The 13109-nt window shown below is 19.9% G+C and overlaps 1 protein-coding gene and 1 long non-coding RNA gene across 2 annotated transcripts; one reads left to right on the top strand and one right to left on the bottom strand.

The window, feature by feature from the left end:
* The first annotated feature begins 264 nt into the window (after positions 1-264).
* On the top strand, positions 265-3168 carry LOC147658627 (uncharacterized). The gene is made up of 2 exons (XR_015293535.1): positions 265-2463; positions 2523-3168. It is a non-coding gene; the product is annotated as an uncharacterized LOC147658627 (long non-coding RNA).
* A 1556-nt stretch (positions 3169-4724) lies between these two features.
* On the bottom strand, positions 4725-10697 carry LOC105735905 (farnesyl pyrophosphate synthase-like). The gene is made up of 7 exons (XM_086912952.1): positions 10531-10697; positions 8461-8599; positions 7413-7553; positions 7015-7212; positions 5698-5865; positions 5359-5571; positions 4725-5276 (listed from the first exon to the last, which is right to left on the bottom strand). The coding sequence occupies exons 1-7, from the start codon at positions 10695-10697 to the stop codon at positions 5067-5069; spliced, it is 1236 nt and encodes a 411-aa protein (XP_086769078.1). The 3' UTR covers positions 4725-5066.
* Between the last annotated feature and the right edge of the window lie 2412 nt (positions 10698-13109).

Here is a 13109-nt window from a genome sequence, read left to right as displayed (position 1 = left end):
ATGATACTTAAAGAGGTTAAATTTTATTTTGAGATATCAAAAATTGTTATTCCTTTTTAAATCTTTTATAGTATATCTTTTAATAGATTTTTTATAAAAGAATTTAAAAATAATTATAATTTTTTAGAAAATCATTGATTTAACACTTATTCATATATAAAGTTATTGGTAATATTAAATTTTACTAGGACGCCATATTAATTTATATTCATGTATAGTTCGTTCAATGAGCAAAGACGCTGTCAAAGATTAATTTACAATAATCGAGGAAAAAATTCAAATCTTTATACTTTGAAATAAGGATATTCGATTCCGATTCAATTTTTTAAAAAATTGATTGTTTTAAAAATTTATTATAAATTAATATTTTATTTTATTAATTATATATTGGTGATTATACAACATAATAAATATAAAGAGGAGTAATAAGTTACAATATAATAAATATATAATAAATATATTAAATATATTAAATATATAATCATGTATATATACATTCAGTAAATATTTTTCTTGAAAACGAAGTTTCATAAAAAAATTATATTTCATATTTTCGAATTATTTTTTAATATAAAATCATCTCTTTTTTGGTTTTATTACAAATTATCAATCATATGCATTTATGTTAATTCATTTTTATGTTAATTTAATTTTTGTCAATATAAGCATATTATAAATATATTAGACTAATTAAAAATAATGTAAATATAAATGTGTATATAGCTATCATACACACACACACACACACACACACACACATACACCATATATATTTCAAAAAATATTCTTGAAATTTAATAATTCAGTAAGTACATTAAATTAAAATTAAAAACATTTCTTTTTAAATATTTTATTTTATCTTATTTTTATTCTATTCTGTATTTTTATTATCATATTAGTTAATATAAAGTATTAGTCATGAGAATACAATTCACATATTAGGTTAAAAACGTACGATTAATAAACGTACGATAAATAGAATGGTTCTTTTATTTAATTTCTTTAAATAATTTTTTGCTGTCGTGGACATACAAGATTTAATTTAAAATTCATTCATTTGTTTATTAGAATAATAATTATATGTATGAGGATTTTCTAGTCCCAAAAAATCCTTAGTCTCATAAAAATTGTAGAAACAGATCAAATAAATCTGAATTTTTTCCTGAAACAAAACAATAATAAAAATACGTTAACAACCGTGTTATTTTCTTAAAAAACGATTTAAGAACTTATCTTTGATTGAAAAAATTTGAAATTTATATTCCTTAATTCCATTAATTTTCTTTAATTTTTCTTAATTTTATTTTCCTTAATTTTATTTTACATTTCATATTTTTTTTAAAGTGAAAAAAAAAAAAATAATGAAACAAAATAAGAATACATAACATTTAAAATTTTTATAAAATTTCAATATACTTTTTTATATACTTTACATATATATATATATATAGTTATATTTTTCATTATATTTTCAAGAAAATAATTTTTTCTACGATTTTTATTAAATAAAGAATGAAACTTTGTTAAAAGTATTTTTTTTTTTAATAAGATAATTTAAATAATTTTTATTTATAAAAATCTCAGAAATTTCTATAAAAAATGAGAAAACTTATCGGAAAATGTTATCGAGGAATTTTTTAGATCATTTTGACCACAGAATGCCGAAAAATGAAATTATATCTATGTCAAGATAATTAGTCTGGCTTGATTTCAAAATGACTGACGAAATAAAAAAAAATGTGTCAAATGGACAAATCATAATTCTAAATGTAAAAACATTGGTGTGTGATCAGCAGTTAAAAAATAATATAGATAGTTTGGAGAATAATTTAAGCAATTATTGATCATTCATTAAAAAAATTAAAGCAATAATTGAGAGCATAAAAACCTAAATAAATATCAATATTTCGAACAAAGAACTTAATTATTATCATAAAAAGTTCGGAGCAGTATTATACAATTATTATCACAAAAAGTTCGGAGCAGCATTATATCTTATAGATCAAGCAAGGAAAACTTGTGTTAATAAATAAGGCGATAGTTGGAGAAAATTTTTTTTTAAAGAATTTTAGTGTTTTTTTATATAGCAGAGAACTGTTACAATTAATTTTGTCATATCTTTATCTTTATAATCAATTTTTTTATATTGATATAAAATGTAATCGATTAAGAATTTAGGTTAAACGCTTTTTAAGATTTTTCTTTCCTATTTTTTTTTTTGCCAGAAATTGATAAGTAAAAATCTTATATCAAATTGTGTATTTTTGTACTTTTTGTTGAAATCCAGATTTTATTCCATTCTTCTTTTATAGTTTTATGAAATTCTGATATCGAAACTATTGTAGTACCAGGTGGTACTATCGTGGTAAAATCGTTTCTTTCATTACAGCTATGTTTCTTTTTCCTTCATATAAAGGGATTCAAATAATATTTACATTACTATTATTTTCATTGTTTAATTCTGTAAGTACTTTCTATATTCTTGTTATGGTTTCATGACTGTTGTTGATTGGATTTTTTAGAATTTCTATTACATTCATGGAGTTCAAATAAATAGTCAATATTTTTAAAATTATCAATGCTGACATATTTCAATCTAATATTATCTCTGCAATGAATATGGACTGTTTTGTTATGTTATCGTCAAAAGTAATACTTTCTTAAACTGAATTTGTGTAGAAATATTCATAATTGAAGCAATTATTTTTTCATTCTAGAAATTTATATGTATTATCCTATCTATTTGATTTTTTGGCAAATCATCTAAGTACATCTTAATCAACCAGGGAGCTATTTTATTTGATTCGTGTTTAATGATCTAAGTTCATTTAATAGTAAAGAGCTTTAATTAGCTTAGATAGCAAAAGATAGATTTTTCAGAATAAATTTCTTTGATTATTTGAGAATATTCTATATTGAAAAATATTATATTATTATTATATTATTATAATATTATATATGTTATAAATTTGCTAGGATGGAAAATATTTTTAAGATGTATTTGAGGGTTAGATATTTATACTTGTTATAGCTTGTTAGAGCTATTCTCAATGTTGTATTGGATCAATTATCCTTATAATATAGTTCTTTACTGAGCTATAAATAGTTAAATCATAATTGATTTTTTGTATTCTCTGTGTTATATGCAATAAAATTTCTTCTTCTCAATTATTGTTCGGTAATATTATTATTATGTTTAATCTTATAAGTATTAGATATTTTATGTATGCTGCTTATTATTATTAATTTTTGTCTAATTCTAAGAATGTAATGTTATTTATTTATCTGTTTTATTCATTTATTTTTATTTTATATTAAATTTTAATTCAGTTTCTCCCATAATTAATTTAAATCTGATATTTTAACTTTTTGATGAAATGGATTTCTTGTTAAAAGAAGTATTACTATGATTTTTATATTATATTAAGCATTATATATATAAAAATCAAAATATAACCATTTATATTATATAAACAATATCAATATTAACAATATCATTATTTTCATCATTATATTACTATTATTTTCATACATTGCTGTTTTTTTATAAATAATTATAATAATTGAACGACATTCTAAATTTTCAATATATAACGTCACATTTTCATTTAAATATTAGAATCATTTCTCGTGTTTTTAAAAATTATTAGATGATGAATACATCTTCAGAATTAAAATTACTATTCTGAACAGCATTTTTCATATTCATGAAAAAATTTTTATATCATAAAATTATTTTATTGTATTTAATTATACAATTGAAGAGTTTTCATTTAATTGTATCTCAACAGAATTTTGAGATTCTTCTGAATTTAAACACAACGTGAATCGAATTAGCTTTATTAGTCAACTTATTATAAATAGTTTTGGATAATTTTGAGTTATTAGTTTGCTACTGATTTATAGCAAATTAATACAAAAACAAAATTTTCATCAGACACTACATATGAATGTTAAAAATTATATTTTTCTCATTAAAAATTGTGATTTTTGATATATTATGTATCATATATTAACTCTATAAGAATTAAAAAAAGTAGCATATTATAAAAAATTATTTTGTACTAAATATTTCAAATATGACTTACAAAAAAACTAAAAAGAAAAATAAAAAGAAATTCATAAAATACAATGACAGGAATGTATTATTGTTAACATTATTTATTAATCACGATCAATTTTAAGTTTCATTTTATATTGTTTTATTTTTCCAAACTTTGTATTTTTTATAATGAAAAAATTTATTATAATAAAAAGAATTTGTAAATCAAATAATAAATTAATTTGATTTATTATTCAAAATATCCGAAAAATATGAAAACACTGGTTAATTGAAATTGAATAAAATTGAAAATTTCTAAAATAATTTCGAACAATATTTTTCTTTATAACTTTTGTTACAACTTTATTAACGAATTAATAATTAATAAAAAATACTGATTAATCATGTTGTCAAAGTGTAAGTTACTTGAAACAGACTGATTAACTGTATGCCATTACAAGTGATTACAATTAATCATTGTTGACCATGCAGTAAATTGAATAATAAATTGATTCGACGATACATTCATTGCCTTCGTGTGTTATTTTTCGGTGATGTTTTATCCAGTTTAGTGTTATGCAAATCTGTCAAGAATAAGTTCAATGATAAGATGAAGTTCAATGATATATATTATAATACTGACAATGTTAAGAAAAGATACCAGGAAAAAAGATTTCAAGAATTTTTTTCAATGTCTGATTTTATCTATTTATTTACTTATTTCTCAATTCTTTTTAAATTTAATGTAGTTCATGTAATATAATTATTTTTTATTTCAAATATGTATTTTTTATCAATAAAAATATTTGTTATACATAACACAGTTTCTTCGACATGTTCCTTAATTTGTTCTTTCTCAATTAGCAGCACATAGCCAACGCTATCTTTGTCTAGACTATGTCAATTGGCAAATATTTTTCGTTAATAATTCGTTAATAACAAGTAACAAAAGTTTTTGCATAGAAAAATATTACTTAAAATTATTTTAGCAATTTTTGAATTTGTTCCAACGTTTTTCGTACAACTAATTTTTTTGTCCTACTTTACTACATGATGTAGCGAGTAAGTACGAAAAATATTCAGTCGGAAGTTTCGAAGATAATTGCTGTATATATGTATTCAATAAATTATGCGTTTCTTCTTCATAATCTAAATAGATATTTGATATACCAATCTCTTCATAAATTTGTTTCACACGTTTTACTTTTTCTTCATCAGTTATTCCATAACATTCCTAGATGATATTAATATTATTAATAATTTATTCTATTTAATAGAATATAATAAATTTGAGATATTAATCATGATAAGTTTACTTTTAAAATTTTCTTTTGTTCGGCTGTAGCTCGCTGCAATGCAATCACAATGGGCCATGAACATTTTCCTTCTTGTATATCAGTTCCACTTTTTCCTATGACATCACGTTTACCGTAATAATCTAAATAATCATCTCGTACTTGGAAGAGATGTCCTATATTTAGCAGAATTTTTTCTGCTTGCTTATATATTTCTGAATCAATTATGCCAGTCTATGAATAATGTACAATTAAAATAACATTAATAAAAATAAATAGAAAAAAATCTATATTTTTCTGATATAAATATTACAATTATAAGAATTAATAAAATCAAATAGTACAATTAAATATACTTACGAAACGCATAGCAAGAATGAATGGAAGTACAAATGAGAAATAAGATGTTTTATATTTTATTATAGTATTGTATCGGTCCATAGAAAAAAGATCAAAATTGAAATTTTTCTTCCAATCTGTCGATGTCAATATATCTAGACATTCACCATATCCTGCTCTTCTATGATACTGTAAATTACATAAATATTTGATAAATGATACAATTACATTATTTTAAAATTTAAATTTATATAGAAAAAAATACGGTAAAATATAAAATTATACATATTCTTAAAATATATTGCATAAATGTTCGTTATGTAAAAAATCGTTTTCTACATAATTTGAAATAATGTTATACATATTTTTACTATTATTAATATTTTTAAAAAGGTTTTTAGTAGAATTGATAAAATATGTATTGAAAGAAAAAGAAAGAATAAATTGGAATTAACAATTTTTTTAATTTAATAAGTAATATATTATACATACTAATCAATTCAATATTTTATGGAATTTTATTAACAAACAATTTTATTAATTTTTATAAAAAAAATGTAAATATATCGCTGATCAAGCTGAATGATGAAAAGTATGTAATATGTATATAAATTTATATTTCGAAAATAAAAGAAGAATATTTAAGAAAATCAAAATAGGAATGAAAACAGAGTTTATTAGTTTTAGATCTGTATGCTTATTTTTCAGCAATATTCTTATATAAGAATATATATAATTTTCTCAAATTTTTTTCAAAAATTTTCATGTGTGATATGTTTTTTTATTCTGTTGAAATATTATTATTATCGATTTTAAATCTAGAATTTCATCATTTCCACTTTATTGTCTTTCATATCAATGAAACAAATATTCTAGATCTTTTTAGAAATGCGAAAAAAATTGGAAGTCATAAAGTGAATTAAGTGAATTGAATAATTTATTGTAAAATATTAACTACTCATGAATGATGTTTGTAAAACCATGTTATTTTTTGCATATTATTAAAAAAATAATGTAGTTTTATTTTGATGATATTAATGCTCTTTTTTTTATTTCGAAATTATAGACAAATATACATTATTTTTTAGATCAATTTTATACATGATAAAATTATACAATAAAATTTTTTTTTAAATTTCCAATTTTTATAAAAAAAAATTTTATTATCATTATTTTTTTTTTAAAATTGAGACTGTACAATAAAAAGTAATAATTTTGGCTTTAATATAAAAAATTCATAATATGTATTAAATATAATTATTTTTTATTAATAAATAATATTAAATACAAATATTTCTTTGAGCACTGTTTACATAAATAAAAAAATTTGTTACTTACTTTCAAGAATGTATTCATGATATCTATATAAGAATTTTTCGTTTTAAAATATTTCTCAATAAGCTTGTATATACATGTTTCTATAAGTAAAATGTCATTAACTGCAAATAATCCAATTTTTACATGCCAAGCTGGTTGATTTCGTCGCATGTTTGCATGATCTAAAATATCATCTGCCATTGTGTGAACTGCTTGCATCTATAATAATAATCATATATATATATATATATATATATAAACTTTTTAAAGCTAGAAAGAAATAACGTAAATTTAAAATAATAAAAATTTATATAAAATCAATTTTTTTATTACCTATAAATATATATAATATATGAATGTTAGTAAATTGATAAATAATAAATTCTAAAATAATATGAAATAAATAAAAAGTTACTTACTATTTCTATACACCAGCCTAAGATATGAGCTAAACGAATATTTTCTTCTGTCAATTGATCTTGAGATGCCAATAACTTACATGCAATTACAAATGATACTGATCTTCGTTTTCCTCCTTTCGGAACATTATATTCCAATACCTAAAAGTTAAGAAATATCGTTTGAAATATAGTGATACGATATAATTTACGAATATGAATATAAAGAGAAAAGAATATAGTGGCTCATGATAGATTCATATACATATAATAGTGTAAACTAGAAAAGATTGATATATTTAAAAAAAAAAAGGATAAAAAGATAATATTTTAATGATCTTTTAACATACTTACACATTTTAACATATTTCAACATTTTATTCTTTAACAAAAACAAACATAAATTTAAACAATTTTTTAAGCAAAAAATGTTTTTTCGTTAATATTGTAATATCTTAAGCCTTCGCATTTATAAAGAAATAAACACATAATGGGAAAGCAATGGAAGGCATGAGATTTTAGAAATATAAAATTCTTTTCTGAATGTTCGATTATGTATATTAGATATACAAACGGGTTTTAATTTGTTTAATATCTTTCAATAATGATAAATTTCATTTAGTTTCTTTTTTTAACAATAAAAAAATGGATTTCTTTTAATATTCTACAATGTTAAATAATTTTTTTATGTATTTGTATTTATACATTGATTATTTTTGATACGCTAAGATATAATGTTTAAAAAAATAAAATTAAAAGATTAAAAATAAGAAGCGTTGTAAAAAGAAAAATTGTTGCAAGTTTATGAAATATCATCACATTAACATAATTTATTTATGCAAATGTAAATATTTCTATAATAGATCTATATATCATTTTTTGTTTTAATGTTCGAAAAAACAATAATCTAATCTATAAATTACGTGCAAAGGAAGTGCTTATGTTCCATTAGATTTAAGTTTTCAATAAAATTTGGATCTTGTATTAATATATTTTATACATAAGATATTATGATATATGATTCGAAATTATATTAATTGATGATATATAATTTAAAAAAAATAGATACCTCTGTTATCCATTTGTTAACATCTAGTAATTCTTCGTTATTGTCTTTCGTCAATTCACTAACAATATCGGGCCATATGGCCATTAATTCGTTTCTTTCATCTTTAAACGAATCGACAAGTTGTCGTACTTTATTTGATCTAAAACAAAAGAATTTTAATAATATTTTTTGTTATAATTTTATTCATTTTTTGATTATTTCTTAACATTTAACTGCCGCTCATATGAAATAACTTTATTGTCAAATGAAAAGCTTATTATTATGAATAAGATTTTTAAAATAAAGAAGCATCACTTATTCTAATGAGTTTTCAATATATTGTTTTCATTTTTATTTCTAATAAAAAAGTGTTAAAATATATCATGTAATTTTATTTATTTCAATAATGATTTTGATTCAATATTTTATTGTTTAATGTTGCTATTTTTTTTATATATTTTTTATTTTTATATTTTTTAAATCAACGATTTACATTGTACAACAATTTAAAAGCAAATTTCAAATTCGATATAAAGCTATTTTTTTAAATAAATAGTTAATATACTTTATATAGTTAATAAAATTTCATTGGAAATTTCTACATTTGTTGAAAACAATCATGATTTTATTAATTCTTATATAGAATATATAAAAAATATAGAAATATTCGTTAAGTGAAAATTTCAGAAATAATTTCAAGGAACATTTTCCTTAAAAAATTTTTCGTAGCTTTGTAAATAAATTATTAACAAAAAAAAAACTGATCTAGTACGAAATGCGTATTATAATTAATTGTAGCCTTCAGTGAATAAACTAATTAAATATTATTTATATAGATTGAAGAAATTAAATTTACTAAATATTAAAATTCAAAAAGCTAAAGCTAAATTCATGAAAAATCCCCCCATGAAAATCCGTGAATATCGTAGTCAATAACACTGAAGATATCACTGCATTCCCTAAATGATGATAATCCCAAACTTAAGCAGATTTATGCGAAGCATAATCTAGACTTGAGACGAGTGTTGCTCAAAAATGGCAAATAATACAGAAAGGCTGATTCGTAGGCGTTCACTATAAATCTTTTTTAATATAAACATAGGGTTATGTTAATTATAAAATTAAATTAAGTTAATTGTTAATAAAATAAAAAATTAGGATTATTTTAATCAAGCTTTTCAAAGTTAAAATTCAAAGTGTTCGTGAATAATAAGTGCTGGTAAAATTTAATAGTGACCTTTTTATATTAAAAAAATTTTTTCGCAAATTTTTTTCAGATATTTGCACTTATGAAGTGCAATCATTATGTATATATATATATATATATATATATATATATATATATATTTTAGATGCCCAATTATGCATTATCGCAATAATATAGTTTATTACTCATCACTTATTCATTCGTTAAAAAAATTTTATATTTTTCTTTTTATACCAAAATTTTGAATAACGAATAAATCCTATACAAAGTGTAATGAATTTATTTATTGATTTATTGTTTTTCGATTCGATATATTTTTTTATCGAAATATATATTATACATATACATATATATATATATATATATATATATATATATATATATATATATACATTAATTATAATCAACACTGTCAGACACATGTTATTTCGACTTGTTCATTTGCAAAAAAAAAAAAGAAAATGTTGTGAAAAGTTACTTACAAATTTTCATTAGAGAATTGATGTTCTCATATTTTTGAGATAATCTTTTATATTCACTTACGTAAATGATTACAATGTATACAATAATCAATATAATACGATATAATAATTATGATAAAATAAATACGATATTATACAATATTATTAACATTAATTAATTATAAATTTATTTAATGCTTAATATATTGATTTTATAATTAAATATAATTATATTTATATATATCTTATAATTATAATTATATATATTTTATAATTAAATATAATTAAATAAAGTCAATAACATGATAAAATATATCGCTATATATATATATTTAAACGTATTTTTTTTGAGAAATAAAATTAAACATTTCTTCAATTTATATGTATATTAAAAAAAATTATAATAAAAATATTTTTACTTACGTATGGTATTTTAACGGTGTATTTATCTTATAACAAGAGTATCCTGTTCTTGATTCTTGACATTTCCACCATAATGAATTTTTTCTAATATTTATAAAATTAAAGATTTTTTGTGTATTTCGTTCACACAACGGTAAATTGATATATCGTGATAAAAAATAAAACATTTTTGTAAAAAAATATATTGAATTATATCAATAACTAAACTGTAACACGTTGTCTTAGATACTTCAACCTTTAGTGTTCAGTCGATTTTAATATATAGCCAAAATTACCGTTAGTGGACATGTGACACGAAGGAAGGGATTTCAAATAATGAAACAATAATATTTATATTAATTTTTCTTCATTTACCTTGTAAAAATAAATAATAATTTTTGCTCGAACTTAATTGCTATATGCTATATACATATACAACAATATTTATAGTATATATGGTGAACAATTTTATAATTTCAAAAATTTCATTTATCAATTTCAGGAAATTAATATGAAAAATCTAGCATTTAATTGATATATAATATAAACAATTGATATTATATATCATATTCGTCACAATAAATAATTATTTTTTAATGGAAAAATTTACTTTCATAATCTATCAACAATATATATTTTTTTACAACTCCTATTATCATTATTAATAATTATAATTAAAAATGAATGGTTTAAATTATAAAAATTACAAAAATTGTAAAAGTTTTTAAATATTTTTAAATAAGAAATTATAAAATTAAATTTTCTTTATTTTTTTTCTTAAAAAAAATATAATTTAATATCAAAATTAATTTCAAAATAAATTAGAAAAAGGATTTCATCAGAACAAAATTATAAAATCTATTTTATATTATATTTTATTCATAAAAAAATAATATTTTTTTTAATAATAGAAAATACAACTTTTAAAGAACTTTTAAGTTGATATAGCTTTTTTGTATATGTTTCTCTTATTATATTTTGAAAGCTAAAATATTGTAAAAATATAAATTTCTTGTAAAGAAAGGATTAAATAATGTAAAAAATTTCTTTCATAGAAAAAAAAGAGATGTATCAAATATATAAATGTCTTTATCCATATATATATATATATATATATATATATATATATATATATATATTTGTTTTATTTAATACAAAAAAAAAATAAATAAAAATAAAAATTTTAATTTTCAAAACATCTATTCCATATCTTTACTGTCATCAATCCATATTAAATTGATGTTAAGAGGTTATTAATATTTAAATTTCAAAGTTTTCTGTTAATATTCGCGAATATTTACCCGAGATTTATGACAGTTTATTTGAAAAAGTAGTTTTTGGTATGGAAAACTTTTTCTATTATTATTTTATCATCTATTTCTATTAAGTTTAAACAAAATATAATGTTATCTGAAAAGATTACTGTTTTCGAGAAAAGTTTAAAATTCGACACTTAAAATTATATATTTTTGCCACAATTTAGTCTGCTTAAAACGGAATCTAATCTTAAAGGTGACATTCCACGGTTGACACTTAACGACGATTAACATAATACTAGTTCAAGAAAATTTATACTAAGTATATGCTAATCAATTGTCTTGATATTTTTGTGTATTAATTACCAATTTAATTCCAGGAATCTAACTTAAGTCAGGTACTGATCGCGTTATTATTGGTTATTATTATGCCCTATCATGATTCTCCAAATTGAATTAGGAAGAAATTTTCTGAGAGCATGAGCTTCATTTGTAAATAGAGGCTCATGGTGAATACTTCGTAGTCTTAACGCCGGATACGACAATTAGTTTGTAAACACATCCTGCTCTTACCATCGAACACGGTTGCCTATCATTATTTGTAAAAAAAATCTTAGTGTGAATATGTCATAGTCTGACCGCTGGATATTACAATAGATCACTTTCACGCCTCTAATGCTATTTCGAACGTTTCATCAGTTTTCCAAAAATTTTTTAAAAAATTGATATCTACTTGTATATCGAATATAATAAAATTTCAGTATTCAGAATTGAAATTTTCTACAAGTATAATAATATTAATAAAAAACATATAACTTTTCTTTTTTATCTTCTAAGATAATTTTTTCAATTAAAATTTCTATTTGATTATTATCTAAATTTTGAATTATATACTTTCTTATTGAAAATTAAATCTCTATAAAAAAAAGATTATAAATATGCATTTTGAAATGTTTCCAGTAAATTTATATACTTACATTTAAGCAATATTCTCGTTCTTTATATTCGTAAAATAATTGCAAAAATCGAAAAAAATTAAATTTTAAATTTTTAGCAGAAATTGAAATACTATTTAATACTACTAAAAATTATGCTATAACATATAATATTTAATTAATATATACATATATATAAATACATATAATAAATCTGTAATTTTTTCAATTTCATCTTTATTTAGAAAAGTATGAAAAGAATTTTTTTTAAAAATCAAAATAATCATTAACCTTAGAAATCATTACAATCATTATGATTATTTCTGTAACATGTTTTAAAAGATATTGAAGCAGGAGTACAATTTCAATTTTATGATTTTACAATGTTTTCGTAAACATAAATATTTTT

The sequence above is a fragment of the Apis florea genome, unplaced genomic scaffold (genome assembly GCF_048593485.1).
Source record: "Apis florea isolate Af1SG1 unplaced genomic scaffold, ASM4859348v1 contig_1794_pilon, whole genome shotgun sequence".
Taxonomy (NCBI): domain Eukaryota; kingdom Metazoa; phylum Arthropoda; class Insecta; order Hymenoptera; family Apidae; genus Apis; species Apis florea.
Note: the sequence above shows the minus strand (reverse complement) of the source record. Positions and strands in the feature narration are given on the sequence as shown.

What these genes read in the sequence shown, in the direction of transcription:
- LOC105735905 (XM_086912952.1), bottom strand. Translation starts at nt 10,697, where the DNA reads ATGTTTTATTTTTTATCACGATATATCAATTTACCGTTGTGTGAACGA. An exon ending in TCATGAATACATTCTTGAAA is followed by an intron (nt 5,866 to 7,014) that starts GTAAGTAACAAA and finishes TGTAATTTACAG; the next exon opens with TATCATAGAAGAGCAGGATA. An exon ending in AACAAAAGAAAATTTTAAAA is followed by an intron (nt 5,277 to 5,358) that starts GTAAACTTATCA and finishes AATATCATCTAG; the next exon opens with GAATGTTATGGAATAACTGA.